This window comes from Corylus avellana, chromosome 3, assembly GCF_965113065.1.
Source record: "Corylus avellana chromosome 3, dhCorAvel1.hap1.2, whole genome shotgun sequence".
In the NCBI taxonomy this organism is placed as follows: Eukaryota; Viridiplantae; Streptophyta; class Magnoliopsida; order Fagales; family Betulaceae; genus Corylus; species Corylus avellana.
In genome coordinates this window covers 32,356,632-32,383,932 of record NC_142492.1, presented here as the reverse complement: position 1 = coordinate 32,383,932, position 27,301 = coordinate 32,356,632, and the positions used below count along the sequence as shown (strand labels likewise).

At 35.5% G+C, this 27,301-nt stretch overlaps 3 protein-coding genes across 3 annotated transcripts; 2 read left to right on the top strand and 1 right to left on the bottom strand.

The window, feature by feature from the left end:
• Nucleotides 1–1,588: 1,588 nt before the first annotated feature.
• Nucleotides 1,589–8,964, top strand: LOC132175200 (pachytene checkpoint-like protein). Its single transcript, XM_059587072.2, has 14 exons — nt 1,589–1,794; nt 1,920–1,983; nt 2,236–2,342; nt 2,602–2,669; nt 2,887–2,990; nt 3,066–3,170; nt 5,538–5,627; nt 5,956–6,031; nt 6,778–6,847; nt 6,934–7,004; nt 7,159–7,249; nt 7,819–7,946; nt 8,048–8,179; nt 8,296–8,964. Exons 1-14 carry the CDS (start codon nt 1,650–1,652, stop codon nt 8,434–8,436), a joined length of 1,392 nt encoding a protein of 463 aa, XP_059443055.2. The 5' UTR covers nt 1,589–1,649; the 3' UTR covers nt 8,437–8,964.
• Nucleotides 8,965–9,433: 469 nt separating this feature from the next.
• On the bottom strand, nt 9,434–11,610 carry BIR6 (Pentatricopeptide repeat (PPR) superfamily protein). The gene has a single exon (XM_059587348.2). The coding sequence runs from the start codon at nt 11,573–11,575 to the stop codon at nt 9,695–9,697; it is 1,881 nt and encodes a 626-aa protein (XP_059443331.1). The 5' UTR covers nt 11,576–11,610; the 3' UTR covers nt 9,434–9,694.
• A 10,994-nt stretch (nt 11,611–22,604) lies between these two features.
• On the top strand, nt 22,605–27,301 carry LOC132175468 (protein DEHYDRATION-INDUCED 19 homolog 6). The gene is made up of 5 exons (XM_059587423.2): nt 22,605–22,858; nt 24,320–24,462; nt 24,737–24,814; nt 24,927–25,141; nt 26,864–27,301. The coding sequence occupies exons 1-5, from the start codon at nt 22,780–22,782 to the stop codon at nt 26,964–26,966; spliced, it is 618 nt and encodes a 205-aa protein (XP_059443406.1). The 5' UTR covers nt 22,605–22,779; the 3' UTR covers nt 26,967–27,301.

The following is a 27,301-nucleotide window of genomic DNA, read 5'->3' as shown; positions in this document are numbered from 1 at the left end:
CTTGCGTAAAATGTCTATTATACCTTCCTAATAGAAAATGGGACATTGCAACCTAATTATGAATAATGATAAATTAATAGGACGCATTACCCAAATGAAAATTTTGAAAAGACATTAATAGAAGAGAGACATTGCAACCGAATGATGGATTAGTAGAGTACAATGTACATAATCAAATTAAAAATTTGAGAATATATTGCAACATAAATAACAAATTGAAGGGTTAAGTATAATTTTCTCTTTATTTAGTGTCAAATATATTTTCGATACCTGTCATTACTTGTGGTTTAGGCCAAAATCAATTAGCCACCTCAATTTCAAAAGGTGTCACGGGTTGTACCCCTATCAAACCGAAAAATACCCACTTGGTGCTTCCATTTAAGTTTCATCCAATTTTTTAACAGAGCTCTACTTTCTATCGTCGCAGCCCAATCAGGCACCTCTAATTTTTACTCACAGTGATGTGGAATTTTGTTAAAAAATTGGATGAAACTTGGACGGAAGTACCAAGTAGCTATTTCAATTTATTAGAGGCATTACCTATGACACCTTTTGAAACCGAGATGGCCAATCCTCAATTCTTGAGGAAAAAAAAAAAAATTAAGGTCAAATTTTAGATTTTAAATATTTGGGCCTTACCCATGTATGCTAGAAAAAATAAAAATCAGCCCCAACCCACAATTCTTTCGGCCCTATGAATAAATATTTTAGGCCTTACCCAATAAAAATTTTGGCTCCGCCTACTAAATATTTTGGCCCTATTGTTCCTACCCAAAAGTTTTTTTTGAGCCATATCCATTAAAACTTAAAAGCTGGTTACTCATTCTCAATTCTTTTAACCCTTACCATTAAAAACTGTAGTAACCTTATTTTTGTCCATAACCCATTAAGTTAGTTACCCATTTGAGATTTAGCTGTATCTACTAAATTTTATATTTCTTGAGCATTTTGCTATACATCTCGTTACTATTCTAACCCTAAACAAGCATAAGTCCACAATCAAGATTTAATTTTCCTATACTAATTTAATTTTTCAAACGAAAAATAAATGAAAAAAGCAATTTGTTTTTATATTAAACGCGGCTTAAACTCACTCTGTTTTCGTCTCATGGTTTTATAGAATTTTTTTATTTTTTATTTTATTTTATTTTTATATAGAATCTAATGGTTGTTGCTTATTCTTCATGTGATTTTCAATCTAGGTCTTTAATTTTTTTTTTTTTTTTTTTCCTTCTAGTTTATACCCTAGTGTGTACCTAACCACTTTGAGGATTTCCTTAGGTTATTAAATCACCACTTTAGATGAGAAAAAATAAATTTATCCCTTGGCCATGTTTTTTTTTCTTAAGCTTTATGCCTCGGCCCCTACTCACAATTCTTTCTGGCTTAGTCCCAGAATGTACTGGAAATGTACTTTACCAACACCACCTTCCCATGCCTTAAAAAAGGAGAGTTATCAATGACTAATGATGGCATAATGATATCAAGTTGGGCCCAGCCCAGCCCAGCAAGAGTAGCGCTGGGCTTGGCAGTTGGCACAAGCTTAAAGTGCACCGGCACTTTTTCCTTCTCTTTCCCGCCCATTTCCAAGGAAAATTCGAAAACCTCCCATTCCCCAAATCTTCAGCGAGAACGCGTTCCAGTGTAGCATGAGCACTCCCATGGAGATCACGCTTCAAAACCCTCGAGACGCCGATATCTCCGACCAACAAGACGGCGTCGTCGAGGCCTCGGCTCCTCTTCCTCCTCCTACTCCTCCTCCTCCACTCTCCGAATACAAAGTCCTCGTTTCGGGTACGTACCGGTTTGATCCTCAACCCCATTGTTTTACCAGCATTCAATTTTGCTCTAAGTCCAAGCTCAGAATTCGAGGTTTTAAAATTTTTGGTTTTGTTTGTTTTGGGGGCTGGGGATTTTAGTTGAAGCGCGCTTAAAACCCTCAAGCACAGCTCGGATCGACGATGTCCGTACGTCCATTGAGAGGTAAGAAATCAAACCCTAGATATACATACACGCATAGATAGGTATGCATATACACTTACGAATAGAGAAATTTTAGCAATTTTGATTTTTTAAATTGATTTTTTAATAATTATGTTGCAAATGTTGGGTTTCTGTGTTTGTAGAATTGCCTTATTGACTGTCAAGTGGAATATTTTTATTTAAATTTAAATTTTATTTAGATGGTTGAAGGGTGAAAAATTAAAACTGTTTTTTTTTTCGTTTAATTTTCAGAATGCTTGAAAATAGGAATTTAACCTATGTTGACGGCCCCATTCCGGTGCCGCTTGATGATCCGTTTCTCACAGAAAATGTTGAAAGAATCTGTATTGGTGATACGGGTAAGTTCTCGTCGTCCGTAAGTTCAATGGGTTTATTGGTTACTGAGATTCTGGAGAGAAAGGACAATCTCTGTTCCACAGTTTTGATTGAATACTATACCTTTTGCTGATTCGAGTATTTTGATCTGATAAAATGAGAAGAATGAAATGCCAAACTTTTCAAATGTAATTATATCTTCAGTTCTCTGGGAATTAAGCGGAAGGAGAGATATTTCTGGTTTTCACTAGTTCTGATGCTTAAATTTGTTTATCTTTGTAGATGAATGGGTGCAGAACCATGAAGTTCTTTTGTTTTGGCAAGTGAAGCCTGTTGTGCATGTCTTTCAGGTGAATTGCACTACTAATGGTATATAATTGGCAGGTTTTTTTTTTTTAAAAAAAAAAATTATTTCTAGAATTTGACTAGATGTATGTGGCTTATTTAAGATGATGAAATGGTAAGAGTTATTTGAGTTGGTTAGGATAGAATGTTGGAATGGTATTTGCTTTCCTTGACTTGTAGCGTTCAAAAACTCTGATTTTTGGTTGGGTGGATCTTTGTCAGCTTAGTGAAGAAGGACCATGTGAGGACTTAAGTGGAGATGGCCAACTTTCTACCTTCAATGAATGGATTCTTCCTGCGAGGGAATTTGATGGCATGTGGGAAAGGTTTGTTTTCAGGTTTTAATTTTTCTTGATAGTTTAAAATTGATTGATGTACAATGTAGGTAATTGCTTTTGCAGCTTAATATTTGAATCTGGTCTCAAGCAAAGGTTGTTACGGTATGCTGCAAGTGCATTGCTCTTTACTGAAAAGGGTGTTGATCCTTTCCTTGTGTCATGGAATCGGTAAGGAACATATGATTCATTCATTACCAGCACTCGGCATATGCTCAGCTTCTAATGTTTGTATTGAGTGGAAATGGGGTTTTGCAAATGGATCAATTCCTTTAGATGTATGTGTTAGGTGCAATAGTTAGAGGTTGTTGTGACTTTCTGGAGATTGATCTGTTTTATGATTTAAAGTGCTTGAGCATTTCCCTTAATGTATTTATTTGTGCTTTGTATGGTTATAGCATTAATTTTAGGATTTGTTTAGAATATGATGAAGTTTTCAGATCAAGCCCTGAAAAGTAGAGTATCTTACACAATAAGACAAATGAAATTTGTAGCTCTGGTAATTCTACTCAAAATCTTGAAGAATACTTTGCAAATTGGAAACATCAGCTTATTGATAGTGGCTCTGTTTATGCTTGGCCTGTGTAAATTTATGTCCTTGTTTTATTTGTTAGGCTTACATAGAGGATGTAGATGCTTGGTGACACAATTTAGTGTGCTTCGAAGTGAAAGCATGTCCTATTTTAATATAAATAGTTAGTTCTAATCCAATAAGAACATTATATTCAGATATATAGATAGATATACGCTTATCTATTTGTAGTGCATTGGCCTAGCCTAAGAATATCTGTCAAGTGAGGAACCCTTACAGTAAGTGGGAAATAGTAAAATTTCTAGTTAGGTTTTCATAATTTCCCTTCTTTGTCAGATGAGACAAGGACACAATGCATGGGGAACTATTAGGGTATGTAAAATTGCTCAGTTGGAGAGCTGCATAGAAATGCCTTCCATTAATGAGTTATAATACGGGTTGTATTATATATATTGATAGTTTGTGGTTTAACATTATGATTTTAAACATGTATCCAGTCCAAGTTTGTTCCAGAGACTTTTCCTTATCATTTTGTATAATGGCTTTACTAATCAATCTTTTTTTATGGGCAATATTAAATTTCATTAACTAAACAAAATTCAAAATATGGAGGATCCCAACAAACTCCCCAATATAGTTGATACCATACCAAATACAAAATAAAAAACTAGAAATGGGCTAAGACCTGGCCCAAATAGCTTCTTGGTCCACCGGCCAAGAAAAGGCCACCAAAAAATGCGGGTGGTGTAGTAGACCAAAATATAGGCTACTGGTAGGCACACCTGCGGCGGCAGTAAGGGGTCTTGATTGCCACAGTGGGGAGGATTGCATTGAAATCAGCTAAGCTAGAGTCGTTAGAAGAACTCCTCTCCAATGTCTAGTAAAGGAGGTGCCTGGCAATGAGTAATACTAAAAGTCTCTCTTGTGTCACTTTAAGAATGACGTGACTCTTAAAATTACCAATGAACTTATAATTGATTATTATTATGTTTTGATCAAATTGTAATTTTAAAAGCCACATCATTTTTTGAGTGACACAAGAGGGACTTTTAAAATTACTAGTTTGGCAGTTGGTAAGCATGAGACATCCATTCTTTGTAAACTCCATAGATAAAAAGAAGGTACTAGCTATGGAGAGGCTCAAAAAGAGGGAAAACTAGATATTTGCTGCTCGGATGAGGAGATGTGCAAAGAAGATGGTGCGTGGGCAAAGCGCGTGAGACACACGCATTGTAGGGGAGGAATGAAGGGGGCAAGGGTGAGCGTGAGGAAGAACGGGGTGGACGGAGAGCAATAGATCTACCGCTTAAAAGCCGTAGATCTGCCACCCTAGGAGGAGCGTGCTGCACACACACGAGGAAGTATGAGAGGGTTAGACAGAGAAGAGGTTGGCTGGTGTGGAGGAGGGGCGCATGGGCAGAGGTTATGGCCAGAGAGTGACAGAATTGGGTTACAAAACTCTAAAACATGAAAGGAAAAAGAAAAAAAAGTAGGGAAAAATGAGCAGCTAGGAAGAGAGGTATGGGGAGGGGAAAAGAGGCAGAACTCTTCTCTTCTTTGAGCACTAACAGGGGAGGCGGGGAAAGGTCTCACTTGGGGGATAGAAGATACTACGAAGGAGGCAAGGAGGTCTCAAAGAGGAGACGGGTTCTCCAAAATAAAGTATCTTCTTAGATAGATGGAGGAACTTTTCTTTCTAGAAAATAGAGAGAAAAGCGCGGTTATTCCATCTGGCTATATTAATCAATCTAATTGCATTAAAATTTTGATATCACATCATACAAAGGACATGCTTCTTCAGAGATGGTCTCATTGTTTTCATTTGGTACACAGTTGTTGAAGTTCTAATGCATGCATAATTGTGTTTCCTCTTGCAATCTTTGTTGTTTGTCAATTTCTGTATCATTATATAGGAATGACCTACGGATAGCATCAAGTTATTTTAACCTCAGCTATGTGCAAGAAGTACAATTAACACTTTTCTAAATTTTCTTATATGCTTGCAGCATTATTCTTTTACATGGACCTCCAGGAACAGGAAAGACATCTTTATGTAAAGCATTAGCCCAAAAGTTATCTATACGATTTAACTACAGGTTTGTTGATGTATCTGTCTATGAATATTATTTCTTTCCATTAGGAAAAAGAATAGTTTTTATTGAAAATAGAAAGAATGTGGAATGAAATAATATTAAAATAGCTATTCTCACAGCCTATGAGGGAATGACTATTCCAAGTGTTAGATCCTTGTCATATACTATAATACCGAGGCTATTCTTTCTACCTTCTTTTGTTCCTAATAAGAGCTATTCATTTTTTCTAATGGAATAGCTATTCTGCGTACCAAACGCAGCTTAAGTGCACTAAACGTATATTCTTGACTCATCTTATTTTCTACTTTACCTTTTTTTCTTCTTATATCAGATACCCGCAGTGCCAATTGGTTGAAGTTAATGCACATTCTTTGTTTAGCAAATGGTTCTCCGAAAGTGGCAAGCTGGTATGTAGTCACACGGTGCAATTCTGGTTACTTGATTGTTCCACCTTCCTTTTATGGTCCTTTAATTTTTTATGTATTTGTGTATCAAATATTGTGGCACAACTTAATACCTAAAGTTTAGACAGCAGTTTGTCACAACTTAGTTTAACCCAAGTTTTAGTCTACCTAGAGCTCAATTAATGTAATGTCTTTTCCTGGATTGAATTATGCTCTTAAGGATCGGCATTATAGCTGTTTAGTATTTTTGTTCTATTTTTTCCATAAAAAAATCCTTCGACATTTTTTAATGTTTATTTGGAAAAAGAAAAAAGAGCAACACCCTATTGAAGTTGTTCCTGATGCTGTTTGTCGAACATGATGACAAATCTGTCTTTTCTAGAGTCACTTCAAAGTCGAAAGCATGCTGCTGCAATCATTTTGCTAGTCAAAGGAAATATCTGCTGCTACTTCTTAACAAACCAAAAAACCTCTTATGCATTCAGTCATATGTTATAAGAGAGCATATAGAATTAGTGTGATTCCAATCCTTTGTTGTTTCCTTTGTGCTGTGTTGTGTGCAGTTGTGAACTTGTGTCCTGTTATGTATCTATGTAGTTTTAACTTCTCATTTCCTTTAGACATGTCTATATCTTTATATTTTTGCACATAAATTTTGGTCCAAGTTTCTAGTAGAAGAAAGTTGAATGTGAGAGTTGGATTTTAATACATGTGACCCAAATTTCATTAAAATGTTTTCTCATTTTTAGGTTGCAAAACTATTCCAAAAAATTCAAGAAATGGTTGAGGAAGAAAACAATCTGGTATTTGTTTTGATTGGTGAGATTTATTGTTTTAGTGATTTCGTATTTAATTTTCAACTTCCTCTCTTTTAGCACGTAATTATTATTGTGGTGATGCTTCAGATGAAGTGGAAAGTCTCGCTGCTGCTAGAAAAGCAGCTTTGTCTGGTTCTGAACCTTCAGATTCTATTAGGGTATTGCACTTTGCCCTACCTCCTTTTCTTTTTCCTAGACTAATTTACGACTTTTCTCAACTGCATGTGGCCATAAAAAGAAAAAAGTACGATTTTCAAATAAGCATAGTGGCTATCTTTTAATATTTTAATGCATTTTGGAATGGCATATCAGGTTGTGAATGCCTTACTAACTCAGATGGATAAATTGAAATCATCGCCAAATGTGATAATTCTGACAACTTCCAATATAACTGCTGCTATAGGTAAGTTCCCATTTTAAAGGCTTGCATAGTAGCTTGAAGCTCTTTTGGGGGTTCCGAACTTCTTTAACTTGGGTGGTATTTGTCATTTATTTGGGAAACTTCACTTATCTTGAACTTCCACGCAATTTCCAATCTTCTCCCTAAATTTTTTTTAAAATTCAATATGGAATTCTAATCTTTCAGCTCCTTTTATTTTTTTATTTTTCACATGTGCCACACTTGAGAGATTTTGCATCTACTTTAACGTCAAATACTAATAGAGGGTGTTATTTGTAACGGGTGATTGTTAGAAGAGGTCTAGTGTCATATTTTGAAGTTTGGTGGTCTAAATGCCAGATGGGTGGTAGTTTGGGAGGGCAAAATGTATTTCACTCTTTTTTTTTCCTCATCATTTTGTTTACTATGAATAAATCCTCCTTTAGTTCTCTCTTCTCTTCTGAAAAATGTCATTTGATAACGGGTGAAGATTTCTCGTTCCCCTTTTAGTTCTCTTTCGATTTGGATAAATTTCATTTGACTTAATCTCAACACTTTTAAAGCCTATGTATTTACCCATTGTTGGATTGCAGATATCGCTTTTGTTGATCGAGCTGATATCAAAGCATATGTCGGTCCTCCACCACTGCAAGCTCGTTATGAAATTTTAAGGTCCTGCTTGCAGGAACTTATCCGAAAGGCAATACTATCAAGTTTTCAGGTGCAGATAGTTCTCTCTCATCTCGTCCAAGGAACAATTTTTTTCATCCTTAAATATTGTCATATAAGTATCATGTCTAACAAACACTGGGAATTCTGTAGGATTGTGATAACCTCGTACTTCTCAATTATACCAGTATGAAAGAGAAGTTGAACATGCCTGCTGGGACGGAGGATGTTCAGACACCATTTAACCTGAGCAAGCAATTGCTTGAAGCTGCAGAAGCTTGTGAGGTAAGAGAAATATTGTTCAATGCCTACTGAATTTATCATTCTTTTTCAATGGCCAAAGAAGTTGACTTAATTTGACTTGCAATATTTGATTCTCTCTCTCTCGTTTTCCCTCTTAGGGATTGAGCGGACGAGCTTTAAGGAAGCTTCCATTTTTGGCGCATGCAGCTGTCTCCGATCCTTATAATTGTGACCCTAGGAGGTTCTTGTGTACAATGATAGATACGGCAAAAAGGGAGCTCTCCGAGCTACATGACTGAATCAATGAGTTTTAACTCCATGTAAAAGATGTATTTAATGCCAAGCATGAAAAAATGGTTGTATCCACTGCATTGAGTTGCCATTTTTGGTCTCCATTTGTGCTGCTGCCGATGATCTTCACAATGTGAGACATGATTACTACTCATATCAGGATAAATGATTTAGATTCACAATCGTTCTATGGATGTTTAGACCACCGGACGAGCCCTTGCAGGCCAAGTCGTTACACTGGCAGGATACTTTTCTTCCTACCCATCTATCCTGCAACCAGTCCTCATAAAAGATGCAGAAACTCAACAATGTTTTAGTTGACCCATTTTCTACTTAACATAACTTGAGGGAGTCTTATCTGGGCAGGGATTGTATTTGCTAGATGTCAAGTCAGATTTTTTGCATTTAGTTCCATTTGCTCAATGAAAACGAATATGCAATGGGCTTCATGTGGCTTTTTAGACGTTTTTTACTTCATTCCTCTGGCCATCCATTGTACTCATAAATTCAATGGTTGATTTGCAAAAACAATCTTACCACCCTAGCTTTAAAGAGGCTTATGTGACTGGTTTCGCTGGCTTTCATTCTCATATAAATCTCAAACAAATACAATTTTCATCCTATTGTACTGTGGATGGACGTGTAACATATCTCAATTTTAAATTCAAAACAAGTGCCAGTTACTAGCTTTAATCCTATCCAGTATATCTTGAGAACCACCATATATATATACACTATAATAGTGTAATGTACACAAAATGATGGCTACCACAAGCATCACCATGCACCATTCAAAATCTGATTGTTCAATAAACGGATAGCTAGGTATCCCCAGAATTAAAAAAAAAAAAGAAAAAAAAAAAAAAAAAAAAAAGTGTAAAACATACATACACATGTAAAAGAAACAGAAGAAAGAATTCAAAAAAAGAAAAGAAAAAAAAAGAAACAGAAACAGAAGAAAAAGAGAAGCATTTCAGCTGACTGCTTATATCTATGGAGCATACACATACTAATATCCAGAATAAGAGCGCTAATGCTTGTTATTCATGAGGTTAAACTTTGTAAAAGAAGTGCTCTAAACAATAACACTTTACTGGTGATAACAACAATTTTTGTGAACACCTACCAAAATTACAGAAAAATAATCATGTCAGCCTGACACAAAAAGGATAGATGTTAGCGGTTTTATGTCAGCAAGTAGGAATTAATAACTTCATCTTGGCAGTGTAGAACAAGTTTGATTGTACAATAGAAGATTGTCCTGGCTCATGAAGTTACATTGGTGTTCCCTGCAGAACCAAAAAGTTTGCCAATGTCTCCATGCTTACGAATATGATGAGGACACTTGAAAAGCAGATCTTTGGCCTCAGAATGTCTACCCTCTTGAAAGAATGCTTTGAAAATGTGAAGGTATGCAGTAGAGGACGGATATTCCTTCACACTCAATGCCTTCAAAAATTCTGCAGCATCCTCCACAGTCCCAAACTTTGAAATATATTGAACAAAGGGTTCTGGGAAAGGTGGGTGGTTTTGCTTCTTCATTAAATGAAGAAGGTTCAGTGCTTCTTCAAGTTTCCTGATGCTCAAAAGTTTTTCAATCAGATTTTTATGTGTAGCTTGCCAAGGTCTTACATGAGCCTTATTCACCATCTCCACAAGAAACTTGTACGCCCCATCTATTCTTTTCTGACTAAGGAAACCATTTACTAAGACATCCAACAAATCAGCATCAACATCACAGTCCTTCTCCATCATCTTTGCCAAACACATGAGTGCCTTGTTAACCTCATTAGCTGCACAATGCCCTTGAATCAAAATTGTCCAAGTCTTAATATCAGGAAGGCAACCCTGTGCTTCCATCTCATCCAGCACCTTACAAGCATCTTCAAGCCTCCTCGCCTTACAAAGTCCAAAAACCACTTGGCTGTATGTAATATTATCAGGCTGATACCCTGCATTTCTCATAACCTTCACAATATCCTCCGCCTCATCAAACCTTCCGGCACTCGTCAAAGACCTATGCATCCCATCATATACAGCCTTAGAGAGAGTATTCCCTGTTGACTCATATTTCTTTGCAACTCTAAACACCAAATCCAAATCAGGGTTTTCACAGGATGATATGCTCCTTAAAAGCATCCCACAATCCTGGACCGACGGCTTAAATGGACTATCCATCATAAACTCATAAAGCTTCACTGCATCCACCATCATCTTGTTCTTCTGAAACTGCCTCGATATCTTTATATAAGTGTCAATATCCATCTTGTGACCAGCACTTTTCAGCTCCTCAACAACTCTCCAAAATAGCTCAATCGAATCATCCCTACCAACAACCCTAGCAATCCCATTATAAGTCACCGTATTGTGTTCATAACCATTACACCGGCCGGCCCAATGAAAAAACTTCAAAGCTTTTGAAGGGTAATTCCGAAGTTCCTTCAATACCCGTAGCACGAAATTATCGGATAGCACAATCTTGAGCTCCCCCAATCCGTTCTCTACCTCAACATTCCACTCTGTCTGCAATACAATATTAACCACCTTCTTCACAACATTATCCATTGCATTCTCTTCGAGCATTCTATTATAAAAGTGGCTCACGGCCGCAACATCGCTAGCCATCTTCCAATTCTTTAACTGCCCCAAAATTGTCGAATAGGTATCCTCATCAACATAAAACCCTTGCTCCTTCATTTTCCTTAGCATAATCCAAAACTGCTTCATTGACTCCTTGTTGACCAAAATCCTAAGCATTATGCTATACAGCGAAGAACTGGGTCTAAACCCTGGTTTTTCACTGACCCAGTTGAAAAAACCCGAAGCCTTTTCTGGGTCTCTATCGAGTTTCTTCAAAATGTAAACTACTGTTTCATGGGTAAGTGCTGTGTACGATTTTTCCAACTCGCGCTCTAACTCGTCGGACCAATCGTCGGCCAGAACGAGCTCGACGACCGAGTCTGGTTTCGACGAAAAGAATAGCTTTTGATAGGTACTGAGAAAATGGGAATTATAGAAACATTGATTTGAAAGAGAGTGAGAGAACCGAGTCACCTGGGTGGCGAGAGGCCGAGTTGCTGGAATCCGAGTCGAGAGGAGCGAGTTGATGATTCTGAGTGATGTAAGGGTTGCCTTTGCTCGGTTCATGGCAGCTTAGGAAGGAGAGATGTTTCAGACTTGACGCAGAGGCGAAAGCTTTGAGCATTCAGGAGATTTCTCGAGGGTTTAAGCTCTGGTTTTCGAAAGGCCGTCTGGTTGGCCCAATGGGCTCAGAGGTAAGACAGGGTCATTACGGGCCACGATGCTTCATAATCATAAAGCTAGGCCCAACCTATATTGCCAGGCCCAAAAACAAAACTTCGTAATGATGGAACTAAAGAATTTTAGGAAAAACTTCATTGAAGACCTCCAAACTTTTACCTATTTTGAAATACCCCCCTTAAATTTTAAAATCTCTCAATTTAGTCCCATAACTTTTAATTGCTCTCTATTTAGACCCTCCGTCAATTTTAGCCATTAAAAATACAAAAAAAAAAAAAAAAAAAATCAAAATATTATTGATTTTTTTTTTAAAAAAAAATAAAAAAACGTTTTGAAAGTTAGAATTTTATACTAAAGTTAGGAGTATAAACGTCATGTAACATTTAAAATCTGACAGAGGGTCCAAATTGAAAGCAATTGAAAGTTCAGGGGACTAAACTGAGAGATTTTGAAGTTTAGAGGGGGTTTATAAAATCGGGTGGAATTTCAAGGATCTTCAGTGAAGCTTTTTTTTTTTTTTTTTTTCTTTTTTCTTTTTTCTTTCTATATATACTTATTTTTTTAGATTACGAGAAGAATTTTTTCTCAAAGTGCTCATTTGAGTTTGAGATTTTAAAAAGTGCTAATTTTAAAATAGGAAACTTAACTTAAGACTCCTAAATTATTACGTATTTTGAGAAGGCCACTCTTCCCCTAAATTTTAAAACTCTAAATTTCACCTCTTAAACTTTCAATTTGATACAATATACTCCCATCCGTTAAATTTTAAACGTTAAAAGTGATAAAATAACCTCTTATGCTCCTGACTTTTTAATAAAATTTTAAATTTACCCTTAATTTCAAATTAAAAAAAAATGAAAATCAAAGTGGTAATTTGGTCTTTTACTAATTTTTCGTTAAGGTTTAGCAGCTGAATTTGACGAAATGTTCAATTAAATCAAATTAAAAGTTTAGAGGGTTAAATTGAGAGTCTTTTCAAAACGCGTAGTAGTTTTAAGGATCAAAAGTAAAGTTTTTCAATATTTAAAATGTGCAATTTAAAAACGTTATTTCTTAAAAATACAATTAATCAATTAACAAAATTACAATTTAATCTTTAAAATTGTATCACCTATACATTAAAGCGTCGTCACATTCCAACGTGACTTCCGACTCCACCCATTGATGTCCCAACTTGCTACAAAAGTTGCTGCTCTCAAAGCTGATGTAGATTCCTCAATAACTAACTTTGTTAAATCAAGTAAACTTAATCACAATAACATAATCTCAAACAAAAAATTATAGTAAGATTAATATGAAAAATATCTATCATTAAATTAAAGAAAGGGGCTAATATATAAATATTATTGCAACTTTTTTCTTCAAAAAAGTTCAATCGAGTAGGGCCCGCCTTGTTGACTTGGGTGCATGTGTTCTCCTTTACCCTTTTGTCGCTATGAAGTAGGAACACCAACAAACAAAAAGCAAAAAAGGTTCAGTTTCATGGCAATGGCCAATGAGCGCGTCTTTAGTTGCCAAGTCAGCTCTGGTACTGTATAAAAAAACACAGCAGAGTCGACCCCACTTAAAGAAAGGCGATCATCTGCGTCCCCTCACCTTGATTGTCTTTCACGCGAAGTTTCGTCCGTTAATAAAGTGATCTGGTCGCACCATCAGCCTTCTTAATCAACGGGGAGTGTAGGTAGGGACAGGTCTCCCCATCTACGTACACGTGTCTGCGTCATTTTAGGAGAGAAAGGCAGGTCGGTCCAATGTGTTGTTAGTGTGGAAATGTTTCACTATAAATTACGCGACTTGACTAAGGTGGTCCTTCAGTGGTGGCCGATTGATTGATTGAGACTGCATGGTGGTCCATACTGATGGAGTGGCCAATGCCATTCGATTCAAGGAGATAGCGAGCAACGGAAGGATCCTATCCTATCCTATCCTATATCTTTAGGTGTTTCTTACACTTTCTAGACACAGATGAACGAATTAAATCCTTTAGATCCTGTCTACGACCTCTGCCTTTTGGCTGCAATCTTGCTAATAAAAAATGTTTTTTATTTGACACTATCAACTTGTGTTAAGTGGTTAATTGGTTCAAGTTGGTAAAGATTTGTTAGACTTAAAATAGCATGTCGAGTTCAATCCGTGTTGAAGTATGTGTATATAAGAGTGAAATGACAATTTTTGACATGATCCACAAATCCGACATGAGCCCAACATAAAATTAAAGGGTTATGGCTGAGGAGTTTGTCTCATTTAATTAAGTGGTTCGGGGTTAAGGTTGACCTATACAATCTTATATTCATGCTTTGATACGACCTGAACACAACACGCGATATAATGACAGTCAATTTTTGACATAATTCGCGAACTTGACACGAACTCAATACTAAATTAGGGGATTGTGATTGATGAATTTGACCCGTTTAATTAAATGGGTCGAGTTGGGGTTGACTTATATAATTTTATACAATATCTCGACACGACCTAAACCCAACACACAAACACGAATTATCACACTTATTAATAAAACTATATAGATCAATCATAACTAGATCAATTTAGTTAAATAGGCCAGCCAAGCACCATGACGCCCACAAAGCCACTGTCCAAAACGCACTGTTCAACCACGCCGTTCATGACCCACGCCCATAGTCGGCGCGTCAACAACGTGTGTTAAGTGGTGTTTGGTTACAGATTTGTGTTAGAAGATTCAAGTCGTGTCATGACATATGTATAAAACTATATATGTTAATTATAACTAGATCTAATTAATTAAATGGCTCAAATTTTTTAATCCTAACTCTTTAATTTTGTACTGATTTATGTGGTCGTGTAAAAAATTACCAAGGTTGATTACCCCCAAAGAAATTTATTGTGAAAAAGTAAATGTTTTACAGAAGGAACCGACCAAAAGAGAAAAGCATGCAGATCGAGCCAAAAAAAAATGAACAACTATAAAGAGGCTTTTGAAGGAGACCCATCTTTAGGGCACCATGCTTTGCCTTCAAAACATTTACACCGTACCCGCAAACGGTCCATTTCTTCGTCCCTTTCTTTTTCCTTGTGGAAACGTGCCGGCCCTGTACATTAAAGAGAAGCGTATGCATGCGGGAATATAAGATTAGGGCCTCCACACTATGCGTGCACCACACTGTTTCAGCTGCATGCTATAAAGCTTTCCTGTTTCCACTGCAACATTTTCTCATATCGATCTCTATACACACAAGTAAGCCTATGAGCTTCATTGTTTTTCATATTTTTCACCATGCTTGCTTTTCTAAGCTACATGCTAGTCCAGCAGAAGCAGGGTAGCCTTCTCTGCCCTTTCATGAGATACCGATACATGGGTTGTGGAGGAGGAGCTGCCATCTCATGAAATTAACACAGGTCCGTCCAATCCAAGAACCATGGAAAGCCGAAGGGGAATCAAGCGCTCCTGGTCCGAAAATCACCACTTTATTATCTACTTTACCTTCTATATGTTTTGGTTTTTGACTCTACCAAAGATATCATTTTCTTTTTCTTTTTCCTTTTTTTTTAACCGGGGTATCCGGAGCTCTGCTCCAACATCATGATCGACATCGTGTATTAATTGTAACGTTGAGCGTAGTATATATATATTAGCAGGAGTGTTCTTTTGCATGTTGCCAATAATGGCTCAGAGCTAGAAGAAACGTGTTCAAGTGATTCATGTAATATTAATATTTTGGTGTTATACTAAATTTATGATCTAATCTCATCAGTATTGAAGATTTGCTGCCTATCTATGATCAAATCAAATGCATGAACAGATAATATTGAAAAGATCTGCTACATTTTCTTCAGTATTGAAGAGTATTAATTGAATTCCTAGAGCCATAATGAAGCAAATGAAAAGCATTTCAAGATTCTTTCACCAGCAGCCAGCTAGCTATGGGGTTGATTCCTCTCTTTAGCCTTAAACCCCTGTCAGCTACTTACTCTATGTTGTACACCAGAAACACTCAAATTAGATGGATTTACTAAATCTAGTCCAAGTAAGGCACTTTTTGATTCTTTTTCTTTCTTGCTTTTCCTTTAATCATGACTATGGATATCTGTCTTTGCCTACTGATCCCGGGGCAGGTTCTAGCCATGAGATCTTATATGTCCAAAGCAGAGTATAACTTTGTTGACAGTAATCATTCATGTCTTTTTCCTATTAACTAATGATAACCATTGATTAAATGTCTCAATTGGTGCACAGGATCAAGGAATGTAAGCTACTCTGCCTATATGGCAAAAGGTCAACCACTAATTTCGTAATTTCGTTTTAGCGGTGGACGTAGATATTTAATATTAAAATCTCGCTTTATTTTCCAAATCATTACAATTCTCATAGAAGGGGAGAAGCAGCATGCATGATTTTATCTGTCAGTCTAAATCTCTTTATATTAAAGTATGACTTTTGATCGATCATGCAGAAGAGGGAAGAATTAGCTTTATTGGTCAATGCAAAAGGCTTAGTGCTAAAAACTGAAATGATTACCCACTGTTATGGTTTGCTTTCAGATACACATATTGAGAATAATGTATCAACCAATGGGATTTGAAAGTCATCCCCCACAATTATATATTTTTATGAGATAAACAATTTAGAAATATTTTTTTTACTCTCAAATTTTTTTTTTTTTTGTGTGTTTAGTTTTACTTAGGATTGACAATTTTTTACGAACTCGACACAAACCCAACATGAAATTAAAGGGTTGGGGTTAAGAAGTCTGATTCGTTTAATTAAATGTGTCGGATTAGGGTTAACCTATATAGTTTTATACTTATACCTAGACATGATCCGAATCCGACACGCAACATAATAGCCGATAATTTTTGACATGACCCACAAACTCGACACAAACCCCACATAAAATTAAAGGGTCGGGGTTAAGAAGTCTGATTCGTTTAATTAAATAGGTCGGATTAGGGTTGACCTATATAGTTTTATACCCATACCTAGACATGATCCGAACTTGCACGCAACATAATAGCTGACAATTTTTACATAACTTTCAAACTCGACATAAACCCAATATAAAATGGACACAAATACACAAATTTTCTCCGAGTTGGTTTAGAGGAAATTTCCCTCAACCTACTCTAATAAGTGACAAGTGTCATTCAACATTTTTGAGTTTCTAAAAAATTAATATTTTGGTTCCCAGATTAGTGGAATAACAATAAATTATTATTAAAATATTAAAGAAAACATGTGAGAAATGACACTTAGCACTTGTTAGACTAAGTTAAAGGAAATTTCCTCCCAACTGATTTGGAGGAAATCTCTGTCAATATAAAATTAGAGGGATATAGCTGAATGGATTGATCTATTTAATTAAGTAAATCAGGTTATGAGTGACTTATACAGTATTATACACATAACTTAACACAACTCGAACCCGAAAGGCCAACATGAATTGTGGCTCCTAGTTTTACCCCTTACTAAAATTATAATTCCTCCCTTGGGTAAATCCAAAATCTAATCACTAATCACTTTTTAGACTACTTTAGTGAGATTTACAAGATGTTGGAGAACATGGGAAGGCTGTCTGTTGTCTAAGCCTGGCTGGCCTTTTTAGGACCATTTTTGTCACTTGTGCAGAGTGTGTTGCATGCCTAGTCATTCAATAAATTCCTTTTAAGTATTGAAGGCCCATTGGGCCACCCTGAGTTTGGGTGAAGCTTTTTACTCAATGCTACGGAGAGGAATTTTTATACCAATGGCAATGAGGATCCTATACAATCTCCTGCCCAAACTATAAAGGGCAGGGAAAATTGCAAAGGCCTTAAGAGAGGACCAAGCAAGAAATCCCTTGCTAGTGACACTGAGATAGTGGCCCCTTGCTTAAACAAGGAGCCCATTATTAGATTTATTTTAAAATAAATAAAATTAATTATTTTTGGTCTTTCAAATAATTATGAAATCTATTTTATATTTAAAGTCCATTTAATGAAATTGAGTGATTGAGAAGAGAGCTAACCACCTATGTCGTGCGCATACGTTACGGTTACATGGGCACATGCAATGGGCTTCGAATGCTATGGAACGCACTTTGCATTTTACTCCGTTGATCGAACTTGATGCATCATGGCTCCATTAAATTGGATTTTTTTGTGGTTACGATTTGTGACCGTTAGATCAAATGATTTTGGACCGTTAGATGTGTCCAAACTCATTATAAATATGACCCTTTGATCATATGCAAAGGCTCGCAATCTCATAGCTTTTTTATATTCTTCTACATACCTCATTTGTGCTATTCTCTACCTTAGGGTGTTTTCTTGTTACTCTAAAAAGTACTATTTTATAGTAATATTTGGACTTCATTGTATTTTGAGAGTTATTTTGTAATCTCTTAGCGCTTAAAAAATAAATAAAATACGTTCTAAAAATATTGTCGTGATCCGTCTTTAAAGTCTCAATTTATTTTGCCTTCATATTTTTCCCTTTAATTCATAATATTTTCTAACACCCATGCCGGGGCAGAGGAGACCTCCACAAGCCCCCCTCGCATCCCTTGCCCAAAAGCTCCCGAAATCCCCCAAGGGATCCATCCTAGTCCTTCTTATACAAGCCAATTAAACAATAGGCATAAAATTTGACCCAATCACTCCTAGAATCAGGCCTTATAGGCCTCCAGTTTTCTTTAGGATCCGCTAGATAATGTCCATCGTAAACTATCTCGTAACTCTCGGTATCAAAGTGATAGGCTCCAAGTAATTATATAAGTCGTTATTGTGTCACTCTAAGAATGAGGTGACTTTTAAAATCACTATTTGATCAAAATTCAATAATAATAAATCATAAGGCTAATGGTAATTTTAAAAGGTACATCATTCTTGGAGTGACACAAGAGTAACTTCTAACATTACTCGATAAGCCACATTATTGAAATCGAAACCTAAGACCTCAAGAAATAGGGGATCTTTCCCATTATTCATTTTTATGACCCAAATTTTATTTTGTTATATTTAACAGTATTACGTCATTTAAAGTTCTAAATAAGGTAACAATACATACATCATTAGATCTATAAAATTTAATCCAGACTATGAAATATATCTTTTTAATTTCATTGTAAATAGAGAGAATTCTGATCCAAAGGTCAAAGTCTGTCATACTGTGTTTTGGAGAATGTTTTTGTTATTGGTTTGAAAATTTTTTAATATAACGTAAATGTGAAAACAATTATAAGTGTTTTAAGTTTTGAATTATTTGTTAATTTTTTATTTTTAAATAATAAAACAAAAGACAAACACAAAACAATTTTAATAAACGAAGCTATATATATTTTAAAGCTATTCTCTTGTTGTTTTGCCTTAAATGGGTTTCCTCCTGTCATTTTGCCCTAAATGGGTTTCTGAGGAAACCCATTGGTTGTTTTGCCTTTCTCTTTGTTTCTTTTCTCCGATAGTATTTTAGCTGCCGTAATTTTTTTAACGGTCCAAATTTAATTTTATTTGCTTTCTTTTTCACGAAAAATTTAAAATGAAATCTAAACTGTTAAAAGATTCATTGTAGTTCCATCAAGATGATTCAACCTTTTAAATCCCCCTACAAATTTCCACATTTCTTTTAAGATGAATGTCCCACCACAATGTTGAATATTTTGTTCTTTGGCCCCTTTGTCTATGTGTAATGCACCGCCCATCCTTCACATTCCATTGACAACTCACTTGGTCACCACCGCCATTGACAAGAGACCAACTTTTGTCTCCAAAGCTTGATCTTTTATGTCTACAAGACTATGACATGGATTGGTTGTCTTTATTACTTCTTTCTGTTTATTCCCTGCTTTTCCTTTCTTTAAACACTTCATTACTCCCCTATGACTTGTACACCACGCACAAGTCTTCAATTTTTTTTTAAATTTTTTTTTTTTGCCAGCTTTTGAATTAGCAAAAATGGGCAAGTTTTGATGAATCTATTAACGGAAAAATCGTACCGAGCCCTTCAGTTTTTATCTGATTTTGATTTAATCTTTGGGGTCCAAGTTTTAAATTGATCCCTCTATTATTTTATTGTCAAAATTAACGGTTTTGTTTGTCACTCGTCTTATTTAACGCTTCATAGTCCATCTCAGCATTAAAGTTAACAATTTTTCCTCAAACACTACAAATCTATAAGATTAAGATGACAGATAGGATGATCTTTGTTTTTAAAATTGAGTATTTTTTTTTTTTTCTGTGATTGATTTGACGCTTAATGATATAGCTTTGATATTAGGTGCCTATATGAATGCTAGCATGTCAATTGAGACACGTGACATATCCGATTTGAATTCTAAAGGTTAAATTCAAATCGGATAAAAATCTTTTAAGTGCTAGGTATGATTTTTCCCATCTATTATTAAGTATTGGGCAAGTTAGGTATTGAGTAAGGGATTAAAAGATATTGTGGACTTGGAATGGCATCCTTCAAGTGGAGATTTTTATAATTACACCATCATCACCTGCTTTGCTACATAAAGGAGACCTAATTAAAGCAAATAGGGCACGTGAAGGATTTTCTTGGGGGTGAGGGAAAGTCGTATAGATTTTTTTATTGATTTTCTTTTCTTCTTCTTTCTGGGTAGTGGGTACTAAAATGCACCCGAGTTAAACTTTATTATAAGAAAAAAGTTATGTAAAATGAATAATTATTATTTTTGTTCTTGAAATTATTGACATGGTAGCTAATGCCATTAGGCCACATGGTTCACTATTATAATTTTTTTTTTTTTTTTTTTGGCCCTTGTAAAAAATTGTAATAAGATATAAATATAAGAAAATATAGGGGAACAATTAGAAGAAAATACACAAAGATTTTTTGGTGGTTCGGCCTTAGAGGCAACGTTCATCGGTAGAGAATAACTTTCATTTTCTGTTGTTGCTACTGAATGAGCTTGGTTAACATTATTATCCGAATGTTGTTGGCTGGTGGCCAAATGTGACAACGCCACAAATTTTCAGTAACATATTTTACGTGTTGTTCTTTACTTGTTGATGGAAAGTTTGACCTCACATATGAAGTTGTTAAAATATTAATTAAAGAATTAAATTTATATATTCCTATCAACTTAAACTTTGTGGAATAAAAATGGTTTAATTGTATCAAAATTCAAAACCGATGTCCTCAGTTGAAACCTTTTACAGTTTATCTCATGTTTCAATTAAGATAGTCAACATTTTGTCCAATGCCACACACATGAGAGGATTGTTAAAATATTAATCTAAATAATTAAATTCATTATTTTCTAATGATTAAACTAATGTTTAAGTGATTAAATTTACCTCTTCTTAAAATGTTAAACTTCTAAGATAACTGGTAATTTAACATGATATCAGAGCAAAAGGTCCTGAGATCGAACCTTGACTCTATTAATTCACACTTCATTTAAATTAAATATTCTACGTATTGGACCTTACCTATTAAAAGGTAGTTTGAGCTCACACATGAAGGGGAGTGTTAAACTAGTGATTAAGTGATTAATTTACATATTCCTATCTTTGAACTATGACTTCACAATTTACCCTATTTTCAATTTATATTTCATTTGTTGAGGGATGTTCAAGTGCTACTTAAATAATTAAATTCACATATTCCTATCAAGTCAAACCCTTAATTTTTTGTCTGTAGACTAATTATTTTAGAAAAGCAACAAAAAAACGATTAGGAAACCTTTAGATAATTCTTTCAACATGCTATACCAAACTCCAAAAGCATGCTCGCTTCATTCTTGCCTCTCCAAAATTATTCTTATATCTAAACACCAATGTTTTTTGGGTTTAATTTTTGGGAGTTTATGTGAGGCATGCAGCATGCTTTGTTGATTGACTTGGATTGAAATTCAGTGCAATAAATAGGGTATTGTAGTGGGTGCAATACATTTTATTTTGGTCATTCTTCTCGATCGTGACATCAAATTAAGAAAAAAAAAAGAAAAAAGTAATTTGGGTGGCCGAACCACCATTTGGCTACGAGAATGGTTCGGTCACCCCCAATAGCTACTTTGGGGGTGGTCAGACCACTCCCTTTACCCTAACTGGACTACCACAACAACAACTCAAGTTACCATTTTTTTTTTTCTTGTCATGATCGGGAGACCATTTATTTAAAATGGATAACTTCACTTTACACCCTTAAATTACCACGTGATTTGATAAGTTTTCAAATTTTAAAACCTCAAAATTTAAACCCTTAAACTTTCAATTGCAATCACCCAGCTGTGGGTCTGTTGACCCACGGTGGGTCACGGCCAAACCCGCGTGGGTCTAGCCAATACAAGGCTTGAACCTTTTTTTTTTTTAAAAAAAAAAAAAAAAATTAGGAATATTTTGGTCTTTCTAAGTATTGTCGTTAGAAGTTGACGGCTAAATCTAATGAAAGAGGTTCAAATTGATTGCAATTGAAAGTTCAGGAAACAAAATTGAAAAGTTTTAAAGTTTGAGGACTTGTCAAATCGTGTAGTAATTCAGGAGTGTAAAATAAAGTTACCCTTATTTAAAAGGAACAATCTAAATAAAATATATTGCATGGGGGCAATACTTATCTCAATCCTATCGACTTGGAAACCATAAGCTTACGTAATGTTCATAAAATGATATAGTATATACATTTTGCATCTTGTTGGCATCTTATTGGCACTAGACAAAACCAAAACTTTGTGATGAGGTAAATAAGACAACTTGGTTCGTCAGTTGTAACAAACTACAAATATCATGATGTTAGAAAATCATATTTTTCTCAGAAAACGAGCTTATTATTTAAAGGAAATTATATATATATATGTTTGACAAATTTAATAGTTTATTAAATGGTGGGAAGTATTAAATACAATTTTCGTACTAGGACACGTGTCAGGCATCAGCCAAGTAGCTTTTGTGTGTCAGAAAAAGCATTTCACTATGTAAGAGAGAGAGAGAGAGAGAGGCACTATATGAAGGAGTAATGTAGTAAGCAGAACACCACCACATCCATCAAACTGAAGAGACTGAAAGTTGTTCTCTGCTTGCTCTTTCTCATCAGGAAAGAGATCACCGACCCATTTGTCACCATTTCTCTCTGCGCCACACCACCGGAGTCCAACCGGTAAACGCTGACCCCCATGGACGTTGACTTCAGGGCTTACAAGGTCCACTCTGCCAGGCATTTCTCAACTGTCCAAGCTGCGCGCATTCACACTGGTTTGTTCCTTTCTTTTATCACTTCTTCTTGCTTATTGGTTTCCTATATGTTGTTTTTGGTCATGTTTTCATTGCTTTCTTGGATGTGAAAGTTCTTCCAAAGTTTTGGGGTCCAGTATTGTGTGATGCCAGTGATGGGTTGGAGAATCTTGTGGGTTTTTGCAAAGGGTTGTCAAGTTCTCACCTTTTACCAAGGCACCGCCTGCCTGATGAGAGTTGTCAGGGATTGGGCTTAAAATATTATTAATAATTTTTTTTATGAAAATGGTTGGGTTTTTTGGGCTTTGGATTTTGGTTGGCCATGGGATAAAACGAATTTGATAATACTTCTATATATATATATATTTTTTATTAAATTATGAATCTAAGGACTTATTTTGCTTGAATTATCAATTGTTTAGTCATTCCCCACTGTGAATTATGCCCTTACCTCTTCTGTAATGGACGGATATTTTTATTGAACTATGAATCCAATGGACCTATTTTATATTGTGCTTGAACTATGATGCTGTACGTTATGTTCTAACGTGTTTTTACTTGTGGGACAATAAGCCTAAATACATGAGATTTTAGTCTCAATTATTTATTAATAATAAAAGAATCTCAATACTTCTGTTTGTATTTAGTTTCCATATTAAGCTCTAGCATCTTGTGTAATCAAGAAAATTAGGCTTGGCGAGGGAATATTTAAGGCCTTGAGTCAGAGGCTTCGATTAATTTTTATTAGGTTGGAGGCTAGATATTCCCCCCAAAGTGATTTAGTATGCTAGATTTCCTCAAGGATGAATGCAGTGAGAAGGATGAAAAGCTCAAAAAACAGCTGGAGAAGATGAATAATGATTTGTTGGCACTTCTGAGGTCTATGGATCATCTTGGGGTGAAATTGGTTATGTTGAAAACCCAGGAAAACCCTTCATCCGAGTGTTCCGGTTCCAGCACATTTGAAAATCAGCAGGAAGATCAGTACGATGATAAGGTCGATGAAGGCGTGAGAGCAAAACACTTTATGTTTTGGAGAAATAAACGGATGTTAGCAGAACGTGGTGATGAGTTCTGGAAGGAAAGATGGTTGCTTGTTATTTGTCAACCCTTTACAAAAGAGTATTGATGACAAAAAAAAACTAAGCGGATTTGCAGTTTTCCATGCAATATAAATTGGGTTCTCGGGAAGAGATATGTAGTGCGCATTCAAAGAAATTGTTTCCAGTTTAAATCATGAAGAATAAGCCAAAAGAGTCCATTCTCTCTTTCTCTATTTCTGTATCCATTTTCATTCTCTGTTTATTTGCATAGGTTTTTCTCTCGCATCCATTGTTCAATCGGTAGTTATCTATTTGTGGAATTTATGAATTATGGCTTTTGTTATCTTTTGGATGTGTCCCTGTAGAGGTCACTTGTTGGTGCCAGACTGCTAACTGCGGTGTCTAACAATTCCTTTTCCTTATCCCACTCCCTAAACAGATAGCCACTTAATATTCGATGATTCAGACGGGGAGGATGATGCAAGAACTTGTTTTCCATGTCCCTTCTGTTATGTGGACATTGATTTGTCTATGCTCTGTAGCCATTTGCAAGAAGATCACTGCTTTGACTTAAAAAATGCAGTATGTGCTTTTCTTTATCTATTTCATTTTATTGTGAGGGCTGTCTGAATACCTGGATACTGCTTCCAACTAATCTGAAGTTGAAAATTGATATATTTACTTGATATAATGCATCTTATTATTCATCCGGATTTCACTTGAAAAGAGTTAAAGCCATTCAGCATCTATAACATTGAAAAACTAGGGAAAAATGTATGTGGGTGTTACAAAATGTTGCGTGTGTTTCATTTAGTTTTGTATTTAATGTTCAAATGCTTTGGTGTTGCTATCTCAGGTTTGTCCTTTGTGTGCGGCAAATCTTGGGAAAGATGTGATTGGGCATTTTATAGTGCAGCATGCAAGCTCACTAAAGGTATTGTTCACCAGTCATGGATTTTCATGTTATAGATATGGTGTACAATCTCTTTAAGGCATATATTAAGCTTTGTATTTGCCAGAAAATAACAAATATCTCTTCTTTGCAGCGGAGGAAGAAATCTGAGAAATCTGGCTTCTTGACCGGTAATTCAGCAATGCTTGGCAAAAAGTTGCCAACAAATCCTGTGGGAAACAAGCATGAATCTGCACCTGATCCACTTCTCTCACTATTTATCAATAACATGCATTTTTTGGACCCTAAATGTATCCAGCAGGATGAATGTTTCAGTGATGATGCCTCTGACGCATCTGATGTGAAAAGGTATACTCCTTCTGGTCAAAGTTATGGCATGTAGGGCTGATCAGTTCTATTAGGAATTGCTATTTAAAAACTATTAAAATTTTAAGGCATAATAGTGAACTTCTGCAATGATGATTGAACAAATCAGGGATGCTAGTGATTTAACTTCCCTGGCCACTGAAATTCAGACTAGTATGCAATTCATTAGATGAGATAATCCTACTTATGATACACTTCATGGAAGTCTTTAAAATTGCAACTGCTTTAAAAATAGTATTTTGTGTTTCTAAACTGTCTTTTGAATAGAAAAGAAAAAGTGCTTATCAAGTGTTGCATGTGTAATGACCTAGGGAAAGCGTTAGTCACATCTACTCTATTAGCCCAAAAGGACTAATCAATTTGAAATTTTTTTAGAATCACTTATTAAGCTCAATTTTACCTAGTAAATAAGTAATGTGAAACTTAGTACCCATGAATATGTTTATAAACCATTTATCTATGTAAGCTATTCATCTTCCCAATGTGATACTGGGGTATTACAACATGTAATTTAAATTCATTTAAGAATGTTATTCACGGCGGTTTCGAGAACTCCAAACAAGACAAGGGCAAATTCACAAGGGAAATTTAGTGTGCATGTAGCTGTTTGAGGATATGGTAGACAAGATTTTGTTTTCTTATTTACTTCTAATGAATGACAAGATAGGAAACTTATGTCATGATGGAGATATGTAATCTATTTACCTTATTTTATGGAACTTTTGCTTGCCCTCTAACAAGTATAAAGATATTACTGCAGCTCTAGCTTTGTTGCAAAGACCATAATGTGGATTCATTTTCATTAATTTTTAATGCTTCCACATGATAACTTCTTGACTAACTAGCTTTCCTTTCCTTTTTTTTTTTTTTTTTTTTATCCTTCCCCTTCGTATAATTTTGTTTATTGATATTTCCAACATGCTTCTGAAAGATTAATAGCAGTGACCTAAATATAAAACTTTTCCTTTTCATATTATTATAGGTTCAGGCAGAATAAATATCTCCAAGTTGGTTGCAAGGCTATAGATTTTTATTTCTGGCAGAGGGCTATCATGAAGCATATTAGAAACTAGAGTGGGGTGGGAAAACTTAAAGTTAAAAAAGGAAGAACCTCATCATAGAGAATAACATAAAAAGTCCTTCCTCTCTAGTTCTGTGTGTGTGTGTGTGTGTGTGTTTTGGTGCAGCACTATAAAACACTATCAAGACTTTTGTGTATATATCTTCTTCTCTACTTGTAAGCCTTATTTTATTTTTTGAGCCTTTGTTTAGGAAGTGGCCCCTTAACTTTTCATTTCTGCCACCATTGTGACTTGAATAAACACAGTGCAATGTCTATTGTTTGATTGAAGAATGCAATTGCCCGCTTGTTTGAATGAAGTTCTTTTTTTAGCCAGTCACCAATTGCAAAAACTGGAGCATTAGGGAGCGTGTTTCATGCCTAATTTTGTCCTTTTCTGTTCTTTCTTGATGTTAGTTGATGTTAATGTGCTAGAGGGGATACTGTTTCATGCCTTACTTCTATGACCCATGTTAGAAACTATTCTGCAATTTCTAGTTGATTCAAGAACAATTATCTAGAGGTGTTATGATTAGGACATAATTGTGATCTACAATTGACTCGGATAATGAAAAAGCACATACTTGCACGTATGAGAATACAATCTGATGCTAGGATGTTGCTGATACTTCTTGTTTGTGCAGCATGGAGGCATCTTCACTGGATGAAGGCCATGAACAAGACAACGAAGAGAGAAGGCAGAAAGCAGCTTTCGTCCAACAGTTGATCATGTCGACCATTTTCTAAGACCTATTCTCGTGTCTCATGAAGCTCAAACTTTTCAAGAAGGTGCAAAAGGGTTGCTTCACTCGTTCGGTCATCAACGACTCGTTTTTTCAACTAGCACTGGGTTTTTATGGTGCATGATAGTAGGAGGATGCAAAATAGTTTCAATGTTAGGTATCCTAGAAACTTGGTCTGGAAATGGCCAACTAATACAGCATTTCTTCTTGGTCGAAGGCAGTGGTGATAGTAAACCTTCGACTGGACTCTGGAGTATCAACCTATCTTCTATGTCTCTTAATCAGTAGAACTAAACATTTCAGTTATAAAGCTAATTATTAAATCTTTGATTATCTAAA